The 13,964-nt window shown below is 41.2% G+C and overlaps 1 protein-coding gene across 2 annotated transcripts in view; it reads right to left on the reverse strand.

The window, feature by feature from the left end:
- Nucleotides 1–235: 235 nt before the first annotated feature.
- trabd2a (TraB domain containing 2A) overlaps nucleotides 236–13,964 on the reverse strand; it is a 70,205-nt gene continuing 56,476 nt past the window's right edge. For both annotated transcript variants that reach the window (XM_056432349.1, XM_056432348.1), the window contains exons 5-7: nucleotides 11,267–11,357; nucleotides 5,481–5,747; nucleotides 236–1,824 (exon numbers count right to left, since the gene is read on the reverse strand). In XM_056432349.1, the coding sequence (XP_056288324.1) occupies nucleotides 1,623–1,824; nucleotides 5,481–5,747; nucleotides 11,267–11,357 (560 nt within the window). In that variant the 3' untranslated portion in view covers nucleotides 236–1,622. The remainder of the gene's footprint in view (nucleotides 1,825–5,480; nucleotides 5,748–11,266; nucleotides 11,358–13,964) is intronic.

Below are 13,964 nucleotides of genomic sequence, written 5' to 3' on the forward strand. Positions count from 1 at the left end.
CTGTAGCGCTACGGGGAAAATGCAGAGTGGTGAAGAGCAATCCCTTTCATGCAATCATTTGATTCATTGTCACTATGAACATATTGATAAAAGCAGCTCTGAACTTCTTCATGATGGCTATATGTACTCTTGGTCCAGTGGTAAATTAAAAAGATGGAGGAAAACAAATCGGAAGGGCAGGTTATGACCGACTTTCCAATGATCTGCTTTGCAGCCATGCATGAGCAATACAATCAGATTTTAATGTAGATAAATATTTATTGTTGTCATAGTAATACTATTACAATCATCTCATGCCACAAGTGAAATGTGAATGACCTAGAACACTATGCTGTATGGGCTCTATCTGTGGAGACAGCTTTAGATATTTTAAACTGAATTATAAGTATTATTACAATCATATGCATTTGAAATCCGACTTGAAAACATTTGAAATACATTTAGACATTAGAAAATAAAACCAACCTTAAAGAATGTTTGATATGGCCTACAGTATAACTATAGTAGTTGAATAAATTAAACAAATGCTCTCGATGTGACAAAAAAACACACGTGAATCCATTCAACATAGGCACACAGCAAAGCAAATGGTAACACTGATACATAAAGCACAAGACGGTCATATGACCCTTCCAAAAATGTCATGCCAGTGAGACACTTGACATGGCCTATGGTGGTTAGTTCCTGATTTTGTTTTTTCAAAAATATACTGCATATCTATTTATATATTTATATAAACAACAACACTTTTGATGATTATTTTTATTTTTATAATTCTAAAATACATCTATAATATTTAGAAACAATATGTACAATCAACCCCCACAACAAGCTTTAATGCAAACAATTCTTCTAAAAATGGAAGAATAAATGAAGGTCCGAGGAGAAACTCTTCTCTCTATAAGGCCAGGGGGGGTTTAAGAGCTGGTAGACTTTACTTGTCACACACACACACACGCACACACACGCACACGCATACACACACACACTCACACGAAGGACATATGGTTCCAGTTGTTCTTATTGAAGGTAATTGATATTCAGCAACAGTTTGGGTGACGTTCTCATGTTCATTCACTGAACAGTCAAGAACATATATTCTCAGAGGTTTGAATGTTGAATATTCAGTCTATTGTAACACTAAGGGGACTGACATGCTGTGTAATGTCATTGAGATGTCCGATAACACTTCCCGTTTGTGAGCTTTCGCTTTTCTTTCCTGCTGCGTTCTGTGTACCCACTCCAGATGTGTGTGTGTGTGTGTGTGTGCAAAATAACTGAAACCGTATGAAACACTTGTGTTTCAAGACTCCTAACATTTTATGCGAATGAAGAAATCAATTTGTAAGAGACATGCTCTCTTGAAATGACTTACCATTCAACACAAAGGGTATATCACGCACCATCCATGGAGTGTATTGTTACCATACGGCCAAAGCTGATTTCACATCCTTTCTCCATGCTGTTTGCCGTCTCCGACTCACCACCCTCTTCTCCAGCTTCCTCTAGGTCTTATGATGCACGCTCAGATCTCACTTTACATGAGGCGATACAGGAAACCGCCACATGTGAGAGTTTGTGAGCTGAAAGGCTGGCTGCTTTGTAGAGTCCCAACTAATGCTCTACTCGAGAAACACAGTCCATGCCTGTGGGATCACTGTCAGCAATGTGCAGAGGAAGACGAGCAAAGAGGATGAGGTCGAGGAGGTGGTCCATGCTGAAGATATGTGATGGTGGTGGCTGTGGACTCGGTCAGGTGGTTGCACTGTTATGTAACGGTTGATGATGCGAACCAGCGGGGGAGGTGGAGACTGGACCATAGTGCTGTGCAGAGAGGACAGACAAATTAGATTTTCAGATTAGATTATTGACCTTTTTTTAATGTTCAAAGGCCCCACAACCTATTTTCTGGGATTTGAACTGGGAATAATGTAAGAACACCTTTGGTTTCTCCAAGTGAGATTTCTAAAGGAGTTTTTGTCAGTTTGTGTTCTCCTCAAAGCTTTGAGAAGGATGGAGCTCAGTTGGAAAATACATTTGATGTTACATACTTCCATGCACCAATCAGGGTTTAGCAATAGTTACGGGGTAATGTGTTTATGTTGCCAGACTGTCGAATGTGATCAAATCCTCATGAAGTAGATTAGTAACTAATATATATATATATTTTTTTACGGGCTCAAAAGCAACTGGTTCTCACTCCCAACTTGTCAAATATCGCAGCTTGGTCAGTTCCCCCTCAATGTCTGATCATATACACCGACCTGCCGTCCCAGACAAATCATGAAGTGACACTAGAGGGATAGCTAGAGCGTCAGAGTTTAAAGCTTCGGGCCACTGACGAGAATGTGTTGCTCAAAAACCTCTCCATATTTGGGAATCACAACAGATTGGGTAATATCTTATTATTTCCAGACACATTTCCATATTTATATTTGTTTTTACACTGTTCTTTGGTCTTAGAACAAACATCCTAATAATCTGCAGGAGAACAGGACTCTATACGTCCCCATATCGTCCACAATTCCAAAGAAAATATGCAGACGCCAGAAAAAAAACCAATGGAAATATTAATGATGGTGACGACTACAAAGGAACAATCCTCAACAAAGGAATCCACAGCGCAGAACAATCAGCAAAGATTTAACAAATACAAAACTCAGAGGAGTGCAAGTCATTGATCAGCGTATGGCTATAAACCAACAGCCAATCAGCCTGCATGCTTCTCTCTCTTTTTTTCTTCTCCTCCCAATATTATATATCCTGTCTGTCTCTATCTGACCTTTTTTTAAACAAGTCTGGCAATTAAATCATTTCTGATCTGCTGTTTGATGCAGAGCCTGCAGAGCATGTGTGGTTTGGACTGGGACGAGGCCAGGCCAAACAAACACCCAAGTTCCTGAAGCTGGAATCTCTTCGTCCCAGCGGGCTGCAACAGCAGTTTGGCAAGAAAAGTGTGTCTATCACCATCGCACAAAAAGAAGAAGAATTAAATGAAGTCTCAGGTGACTGTCTGCAGACAAATGAGACGACGTTTAGAGGGATTGTTGAGGACAAATGAGTTTCCTTTTGGATGGCCGACTGCAATCTCTTCGGCTGGAATTGGAAACGATTGGAGAGTTAAGAGTCAGTGAAATTAGGATTTTTACAAAAAATACTGCTTTTGGTACTGGTTAATTCATATAGATGTCTGACAAAGAAACCACGACTGTTTGCATTACTCGCAGATACTTGGAGATCATTTTTCTTGCTTTGCATTGATTGGTGTTGTATAAAGACTGTAAAGCCTTTTGGCTTTTAGCTTTAGGCTTTAGTTATGAATATTTTAGTTTGGAGGATTTTTTCAGACCAAACAGTGGGCAGAACTCTTAACTGGTACCTGCTTAGCAAGATATGTTTATTTTAAATTATTAAAGCAGCTATTTAAAAGTCCAGAGCAAACATAAGACATTTATTTTAAAGTTATGAAGTCGGTTTATTTAGATTTGAGGGCAAAGAGAGGAGTCATGATCAAACACCACAGAGAACAGAGCGCTGTAGTCGCCTCAGTTTTCCGGACTCACTCTGTGCCTTTCTCGTTCACCTTTTCAGACATTCAAATATACAAAGACGTGCACCGGGTACACGAACATATGTACACAAACAGTCTGCTTCCTTTCCGATCAAAACACAGGGGCTCTCAGAAAGAGAGAAAACATTTCTGCAGACATAATGTACACAGACGTTCACAAACCCCCTCTGTTCCCACGAAGAACAGACTCTACATGGTCGGCCACTTTCTTTCTGGCAAGAATTTGGAATTTTGCATACTGTATGTGGAAAAAGACATACGGATACGGAGGTGAAATATATATAAATGCGTAAGTCACTGGAAGGATTGTAGCCTTACCAGGGAACCGTTTAGATGAAAAAGACACCAGACTTTACTTTCTCCTTTTCCTCCTTCGTCTTAATCCTTTCACGTGTTCCGCCCACACCCGGTGCAGGACCCACAATACACTGCACTATGCAACTTTTTATATACTACAACAAGAGACACAACGGAGTCAGATCTGCCCACATGCTTAACTATAGAGTGGATTGAGTGTATCCCAGTCTCCCAGATTCAGATTTAAACATGCAGAGAAACATGCTCACACCAATGGATCAATTACATTCGCCCAATCACCTGAGCTGCATGTCGTTGAACCATTAAAGTAAACTGTAGCAACCAAAGGAACATGTATTGTTAAGAGAATGTGCAGCTTGGTATTAACAAAGGAGGAGGAAGAGTTGCGAAAAAGTAGCATGAAGAGGAAGAGTTGGGAAGAGGACAGATGTAGCAAAGGAAGAAGAAGAGTTGGCAGACGTCTGAGGAATATGAACCGCAGATTTCAGATATTGAACTGATATGGTTAGTGGTAGCCTCTGGCTTCCACAGGACCAGAGTGTGTGTGTTCCTGCATGAACAGTTTCCATCTGCATAATGTTAAAACTAGCCATAGCAAACAAGCTCTATGTCTCTAGGAGTCGAGGAGGGAGGAGGGAGGAGGGAGGAGGGAGGAGGGTTGACTTCAGCATGCAAACTCGTGCTCATTCAAATGAAACTTGATTGTGCACCTCTATGCGTTGGTGTATGCCAGGTAGAGCAATAGGTTTATTTTGTGGCATCCGCCTTCACAGATGAAAAATAGCCTCTTGGATAACTCTGGCGCATATACAGAAATATTTGTATTAATGTGCACAATAACCCAAAGTAAACTACCAGCAAAGCAACAGGCTCCACATAATGTTTCCTCCCAGTCCAGAAATGTGAACTCAGGTGAACTGGAATCTCTTGATTGCCCCGAGGTGTGAATGAAAACCTTTTGGCTTCCTGCCCACATGCACAATTATACTCATGACAACATTTTGCCCCCGACAACAAACTAAAATAACTTCCAACACGGCAGAGCACACCTTGTGCAGAGGTCTCCTTTTTGTCTGAAAGGTGAGCTTGTTTTGTTGTCCGGTAACATCCCTGCCTTGAGCTACTGTGAGAACACAACCGGATACTTAGCAGGAATTCACAGGCTGCTGTTTTTCCATCCAAGACACTTATACCATCTAAGAACTAGTCTGGACTCATACGACACTGCGTGGAGTGCGTGTGTATATGCGGTGATATGTGTGCAGATTGCATGAAGAGGATGGTGATGTGATATGGTGGCTGTTTGAGCCTGCGGCGTCACACCAAGAAGTCTCAGTTCTATTCTATAGACAGGTGGAAAGGCTGCATTACACATTTCCGATTCCCCCCCCTCCCTCCCTCCCCTCACATCCTCTCTGTCTTTCTTCTCAGAGCTTTTATCATTACACTCCTTTCTCTTCTATTGTCCACACCTGTGACCCTCCATTTCACCTTTTTCTACATTTCTCCTCATCCCTTTCTCACAGCGCAAAGGAAGAGAAGTCGTTGATGACAGATGTGTATCAGAAAAGAAGATCCCGTGTCCTCTTACCTCTCCTCGATGCGAACCCACAGGTCATTAAAATGCCGGTGCCGCTGCTTTTTCTGCTTGTTTCTCCTCTTTTTCTTCAGCATTTTTCTCTCGGCTTTCTCCAGCAGCTCCAGGCTGTCCGGTGGCAGGAGCATGTGGGGTAACAGATCGTCCTCCAGGGGACGCCCCTCATCGTCCTCTTTGTGAGGGAGCTCATGGAGGAAAGGCTCGAGAAGAGGGGGCTCGTCGTCGTGGTCGTCTAACTCTGGTGAGTCAGGTCTGGATCTCCTGGCGGGTGCAAATCACAGGACCATGAGATACATTTGAAAGAATTTAGTCGCAGGATGTGCCATTCATGGCCTTCTATCTGTCCCACATTATACGATCAATCATTCTAAAATAAAATTAAATGATGGGTAGTTATTATTCAGTGTTTTTAGTTCAATAGAACTTTGTCCTTACGTTGTAAATTTAGCAAAGACTTGATCGTTGTTCCAAATTATGTGAGTCTCAGGGATGCTTGTTTTCTGGTAGTTTTTTTCGATGCATGTCCCTGTGACACACACATACACACACATACACACACACACACAGATCTGCAGTGAGATAGCCACCCGCGAAGTGTGCTATGGTCGACTGCACTACATGCTTCACAGCAGGAGGTATTCGCTATGCTTAGGTCGGTCGTTTCAACACTTCATTGGGGTCTGGTGGGGAGTTTGTCAGATTTATCTGCATTACAATCTACATTGTGGGAAAAAAGACAGCTCCAGTGAATAAGGGGCATCTGAAGTGAGCATATTTTCTTTTTCCTTCAACTTAAAAATCTAAATATGAGGTCCGACCACCACTCTGCATTCCTTGGCTCCACATATACAAGAACGCATCTACCTTTTACACACTTCTTAAGCTTCTTTCATCATAATTGTTTGAGAGCTGCAGTTTCATAGTCTGATATATTCTTGACAATATCTGGTAACACCAAATAATTAGAAAATGTTTATATTTATTTAATCTAACATTTAAGATAACTTTTTACAAAGTAATGCTGGCAGAAAACATATAGAAGGCATTGTGTATATAATGTATAATGTATTTTCTTGGGACCTAATTGTCACAGTCGATCATCCTTTTACTCTTTTCCAAAATATGCTTTGCCCACTGCAATGCTCATTATTGGAATGATTTCATCAGTCACTCAGTTTTTTTAATGTCTTGATGGCAGTGGTGTATAGTAACGAAGTAGAAGTACTTCGTTACTTTACTTAAGTAGTTTTTTTGGGTATCTGTACTTTATTTTACTACTTATATTTCTGTTTACTTTTACTTTTACTTTACTACATTTTGCAATGAAAACTTGTACTTTTACTCCGATACATTTCCCCTGAAACAGTATCGTTACTCGTTACTACGGAAAAAAATAATCATGAGAAACATCGGGGACTGTTGTGGAACACACCGCAGCGCACCTGAACGCAGCACGAGCACCAGGTTGGGCATCAGTGGTCCTTGCCACGTTCTTTCTATTCCCAGTGATGCCCAGGATGTTAGCGAGCGAGCGGCTACAGAGACGACTCGTTTCATGTGGAGCAGCAATGGAAGCTACTCGAACAACCACGGGACCAAGATCAACGTCCGTGGCCATATTTGGGCGAACTCTTTTCTTTTGTCGGAGTGAAAGTTTCTTCCTACCGGATGAAGTGCCTCTCATGCCGACCGAAAGCTACGGAGATATGGCCTTCAACAACTCACTATCCAACCTCAGGAAACACATTGAGGTAAACTAAGATTAATCCCATGAGCCGCAACGTTAATATTTAGTTTTGATAATCATCATAGACCTGTTAAGATATCTAGCAGTGTTGTCCTCAGGATTGTAGTAAGTTATATCTTTGGCAGGAGGGGGGGAGGCAGGTGTCTGATTGTCCTACGCATGTTGTATGTTAGGCTAATGTTCGCTAGCTATCGTCAATTAAATGAGACAATTAGCGTGAGTGGAGCAGACGGATCTCTAGCGAGTTAATGAGCTGAAGAAGTGTTGACAGTTGTGAGAATTTGTTGATTTGAGTCGTCTTAGCTATAATATAATGCTAATCATTACAGCATTATTATTATTATCATTATTTGTATTAATATTATAAGAGTGACTGTCCAGTAATGGCGACGATATTGATTTGGGACTGTTGTTGTGTTTAACGACAGAGATACAAGTACATATTCACAAATCAACTCTGGATGCACGGACAGTGCATGAAACTAAATGTATAAACCTCAAATTAAAACAAACTAGTTAGTACAAAACTGTTGGTTGGGGTCATGACATGTTAGGAAGTGTTATTAATTCTATCATGTCTGTAATACTCTCACTTTATTTCAGGAATGGACTACATCAAGCAGCACATGGAAGAACCCTCCCTGCAGCTATGTGATGCCACCAGGTCCAGTTCATCTGATGAAGAGGACTTCTTCTTCGTCATCTCAAGCCCGTGACAGCAGCAAACAGCTGGATGGAGACGTGGATCACGTTGACTTGCTGAAATGCTTCCCAACTGTGTGCTGCTGTCTGTGAAGCTAGACCCACTCTACCTACATCAGGGCCTGTGAAGCTAGACACACTCTACCTGCACCATCAGGGCCTGTGAAGCTAGACACACTCTACCTGCATCAGGGTCTGTGAAGCTAGACACACTCTACCTGCATCAGGGCCTGTGAAGCTAGACACACTCTACCTGCATCAGGGCCTGTGAAGCTAGACACACTCTACCTGCACCATGTGAACGGCTCTTCAGCATCGCAGGACTCGTCTTCAGCCCCAGAAGAGCGAGACTGACATCTGTCCATTTTGAAAATCAACTTCTTTTGAAGATTAACAATACATTTTTCACTTTAAAGTGATGATTTTGGTTGGTACTTTTGGTTCTGCTTTTTTCTGTGTTAATCGTGTTTTTATATTTTAGTAATTTCATAGTATTCATATATTGCTAAGTTCATCCTAGCTCATACTCCTTGTTCATGGCGGCCACAGCGCCCAAACAAATAAACTTCATAATTCTCAAAATTCTGACCCTTTGTTTTTTTTATTAACAGCATTTACTTTTACTTTCAATACTTAAGTACATTTAATATCAGAAAATTACTTTTGATACTTAAGTACAAAAAAAATCAGATACTTTAATACTTTTACTCAAGTAGTATTCTCATAGGTGACTTTTACTTTTACTTGAGTAATTTTCCAGTCAAGTATCTTTACTTTTACTCAAGTATGACTTTTGGGTACTTTATACACCACTGCTTGATGGGGAGCAATCACCGCCAAGTCACACAGAGTGTGTGGGCTTTGAAGTTATTGCGTCTAACTATCCAAGGGATAGCCTACCAGGAAAACAGCTATTCCCTTGATCCCGGCACTTTGCTGCAGGCAATGCACGACCGTGGCATGAGTGTCTTCTTTTATCTCGACGACCTCATCATCGTGGTCCAGAGTATGGGATATGTTCCACAAGGGTCAATTGGTCTGACTCTAGTCGAGGTTCGCAACCAACTGGAAGCAGAGCCGCCCCCTGTCACACCAACAAGTGGCTCTGGGTTGTGCTCGATGTGTGCAGGTTGTGCTCCACAACTCTACAGAAAACCCTGCATTGAACACCATGCAGATGCTCAGTTTATAGCGGCTGCTCACCTGGCTTGCCAGCCTCCGCTTGGATGCCAAGAAGCACAAGTGGTGCTTGGTTACTATTCTCCCCTTGGCCAACAATGACCTGCACGACTGGGGGTGCACAAAACACCTGTTGAAGGGACGTACGTATTTACGAAGACTTCTCCGGATTCTGGGGTTACTCTTGTGCAAGTTTCCAGTGGGTGAATTTGTTCTCGTGATTGGAGGAATATTACAGATTGAGTCTAGTATCGGGCTCTGGTTGTGCTCATAGAACCAGGGTTACGATGTTGTAACCTTTTTTCGATGAATGGTCGCGGTCAGACCTGATTGGTGTGACAACAACTTTGTTTCATTGCCTCACAGTAAAAGCCAGCCCATGTTTCACCAGTTAAATGCTTTTTATGTGAAGCAGTATGCATTTGGTATGCATTACGAGTAACTTAATACAGTTCTGATACAGCCTTGGGACAGGGAACAGTAAACAATGCAACGTTTCTTGTGAATCCCTCACGTATTTGAAATACATTTAATTCAAGTGCAGATTCCGCCTGTAACAATGGAGAGTAATAAATACAGAGATAAATAGTATCAATACCATGAACATGTTCAAGACTATCATTTTAAAGCTGAGTCAACATTGTCTGTGTTGCAGACTAACAATGATACAATAGTTTAAACCAATGGGAACAACCAATAGAAAATTCCTGTAAAGCTTGTATTTAAACTTAATATAATAACAGGTACATTTATAATTCCCATGCTGAAAGTTTAAAGGCAATGAGGGTCCTTTGTTTCTCATGTAAAAGAGTACAAGAGTGCTCTGAATCTGACTATTTATTTTCTTTCCTTTGATCACCAACTTCCCCAAACCAACATCAGAATCAGAATCAGAATCAGAATCCGTTTATTGCCAGGAATGTTTACACAAACGAGGAATTTTTTTTGGCGAAAGGTGCAACATTTGACATGACAAACAACAATCAACGCGACAACAACAGTGCAAAGTGTGTATTAACTTAAGTATAAGATAAGATAAATAAAGATAAACAAATAACGTTAAAGTGTTTAGGTGTGTGTTTCAAGAGACATGTGTGTTTAAGTTAAAGTGTATGTTACATGTGACGTGTGTTTAAGTTAAAAGTGCATGTTAAAGTGACATGTGTGTGGAGGAGGCCTCCAGGAGGGAAGAAGAAGGAGGAGGGAGGAGGGAGGAGGAGTCGGAAGAAGAAGAAGAAGAAGAAGAAGAAGAAGAAGAAGAAGAAGAAGAAGGAAGAGGAAGGAGGGGGAAGAAGGAGGAGAGAGGAAGGAGGAAGAAGAGGAGGTAGTCCTGGGGGACCCGGGCTCCATTGATGAGCCCCCTGTGTGATGTGTGGTTTAATGCCAACTCTCCATTGTCAATAGAACAGGTAAAGTAATTAATTTTGAAGCGGCGATGAAAAAATACTTTTACGTTTAGGAACAGTTGGAGAGCGCCGTCTTTCCTTTTTTGCAGACAATGCATTTCTCACAAGGGCCAAAAGCGGAAATTGAACATCTGTTTCAGGTCTGAAAATGAACACAGACCAACTATGGAGGAGTGCTGGGAAAATGATTTCCCATTTGAAATCCAGTAAAAAAGTTGAAAGGAATATATTCCTGTCAAGGCCATGAGACAGTGGTTGCCCTGTAAAATGTGGCATGGAAATGAAACCGTACTCCCATTTAAGTGATAAAGTATGGGCCTCGGAGTTTTACAGACTCATGTTTTCTGAAGAAATCATCATGTGCAACAAATATGGTGAAACATAATATTTTCTGCCTCGTTCTCCATTTATCATCTGTGTATTTCTCACTTTCTCTGCTATTTCCCTTGCTGGTCTCTTCTGTCTTCTCTTGTAACTCAGACACTTAATCTGCTTTTTATGGAGTTTTTTTCATTTGAAAAATTAGCCCTCTGAAAACGACTCTTTAAACCCAATATTCTTTCATCATCGTCCTTGAGAGATTTCTTTGCATTTTAACTCGTGAAACAGAAAACATAAACTCAGTGTTGACAAAATTACAAGACGAAAAATATTCTGATGATTAGTCAAATATGCATGTGTGTGTGTGTTTGTGTGTATGGTGGTGGTGGTGGTGGGAGGTAAAGCCATTTTCGCAGTAAATGTACCTGTTTATGGGCTTCCCAGCAGGGGTGTGCTCCACATCGTATCCCTGGCGACGAAGCACATCAATGACTGTATTGTTGCCCAGAAAGTGACCTGCAACCAGAAAAAAAAGAAAAAGATGACCTTCACTTCCGAATGCTAATGATTAGTTACTGCAAGCAAATTTAAACGTGACATTTACTACTACTTCTAACTGTCCATAGGAAGTAGTAGCAGTTCATAAATCGTATACATGATTTTAATACAGAGAAGTAGCAGGGACACATGTAGCCTCGCTTAGCATACGCATTAGCTTCGTTAAATCGCATTCAATAAACATATTTTGGGACTTTCGATATTGTTTCTCCAGCTTTTAGTCTGCATGCTAAGCTATGCTAACCACCTCCTGGCACATTATCAATCTTCTCGTCTCAGTCTTGTCAAAGAGGTAAATGAGGTTATTTCCCCAAATTTCAAACTTTTTCTTTCCACTTGCATCCTTTCATACTTCTGCTGTCGCCTAAACAAAAAAGTGCTTGACTTCTCTTTGCACTACATTTCCTACTTTACCCCTGCTGTTGTGCACCATTTCTATTCAGCACCACATCCCTTCGGCTTTTTCCTCTGCTCCTCTCGTTTCATGGACTATCCTCTGATTCATTTCTCTTCACCTCTTTATCTCTCTCTCTCGCTTTCCTTGATCATTCTTTATCCGCCCTCATATCAGCCATTTTTTCCTCCCTCCTCCATGTTCATCTCTCCGTTCTCCTACTTCTTTATCTCTAACTTCCCCTCTTTCTTTCTTTCTCGCTCCTGACCCTCTCAGCTACGAGATGTGGGGGCATTGAGGCTTCAGGTTGCCATGTCAAGAGGTCTCCATTCTTCCCCTCACTCTGACAAGAGGGAGCAGGGGCCCATTGTTTGGGCCTGCTCGGCCGTGGCACCGCAGAGCTGTGCAAACAATGAGCCCCGGCACTTTAATCTGGCCCAGAGCCATCGATAGAGAGAGGTTGGCCTCCATTCACTATGGGTGCCGTAATGCTGCCTCATCTCTAGAACTATGTCCCAGTGAGTAATAACCATAGAAGAAGACTAAGGGCGTACTCCTCAAAAGTGTAATGTCAACAGTTGATAAAATGTCATAACCCTTTTTTAACGAAGGTAAATGCAAATGAGTTGTGTCTGCTTACCAGCTCTGAAAGGAACAATGTCTCAAAAGAAGAAAGTCTGATGGACCCTTTAAAAAATGGACAAAAACTTTATATTTGTTCTGTTTCTGAAGTCATGCTTTACCTTTTTTTTCTAAGTAAGGATGCCTTTATCTCATTTGGACACCTCTCTAAATGACGTAGGAGGGTAACCGGCAGCTACAATGCAAAAGAGACACGCATTTATTTTCTACTTTAAGCTGAAATGAGTATCAATACAGGTGGTCAGATAAATGAATATCCAGCAGCTCTTAAACTCTCCATGGGACTTGGAAACCAGACAGAGAGACAGAGTTTCCCAGCCTGCCCACGTTTAGAAACAACTCAGTGTGATTTATGTGAGTTTACGTCAGAGGATTAAGGTGGGACAAATGGAGCTGTTCGGCACAATGTAGGGCCACAGAAGGGTGGGCGGGGTTCAAAACTTCAAAGGGACACACACACATACAAATTCGTATACACACGCAAATTCTAATAGGAGGTAAACCATCAAAGCTGATGTGTCCCCAAAGGATCCTATGGTTTTTTGGGGGCCGAGTTTGGAAAAGAACTCCGCTAATATATGCTTGAGCTAAGAGAAGGTGATATTCAAATAACCCTGCTGCACTGCATAAAAAAAACACTTCACGAAACGGTTATAAGAGGTCTGATGAATTGACCTCGAAACTCCAAATCTATAAATTGGAAGGAGCTTTTTCATGAGATCAAAAATGAGAGAACCAATGTTGTGGGAAATAAATATAGAAATTTGACAAACTAAAATAATCAAGGATGACTTTGAATGGAGGTAAGTTGCTATGTCCAGCAGTCCACCTTAACAAGAACATGTTTCATACTTGAGGGGAAAAAAGGCCAAACCTTTAGCTCGCCTGCGCGCCGATGTCATGGAATTACAAACAAAAATGAATTTCAGACACATTTGATTAAAAATGATTGATGCCATGGAAAAAGGCAGACGGCAGGAACAGAACGTTAAGTTTTAGAAGGTCTGCATCTGCATTTTCATGAAATTAGGCCTTGTGTATGATGTAGCCTTTGGCAACTGACCTGAACTTTGGGGCCTAAATATACCAGGTGATTTGTGACAACTACGTCACTCTGCTTCTCTCTCATACTGCCAATAACTGGTACCAAGTAATACATTAGTCTGTGTTTCTGACTAATGTATTACATGGAGGTGAATTAATTTTCTCTGCGGAAAACCAGAGAAACTAATCCAAATATCAATCTCTGTGCGTTCTAACACTGAAACAGACTTAGTGGTAAGAAAACACCTGCGCCTCGTTTGCTCAAGAACGATTTTTACAGCGACACACCAAGCATCAATGTCTGGCTTAGTGAAAACATGTTTAGATATTTGGGACAAAACCACATCCATATTTATTTTTTACATTTTAATACTTCCACATTTGCTTCAAAACAAAACCCACATGATAACTGTAAAAATATTGACGCTGTGGAGCTAACCCGTAAATAACTTTGTATTCTTCCATGCTGTGTTATATTTAGTTCT

This window comes from Pseudoliparis swirei, chromosome 15 (genome assembly GCF_029220125.1).
Source record: "Pseudoliparis swirei isolate HS2019 ecotype Mariana Trench chromosome 15, NWPU_hadal_v1, whole genome shotgun sequence".
Taxonomy (NCBI): domain Eukaryota; kingdom Metazoa; phylum Chordata; class Actinopteri; order Perciformes; family Liparidae; genus Pseudoliparis; species Pseudoliparis swirei.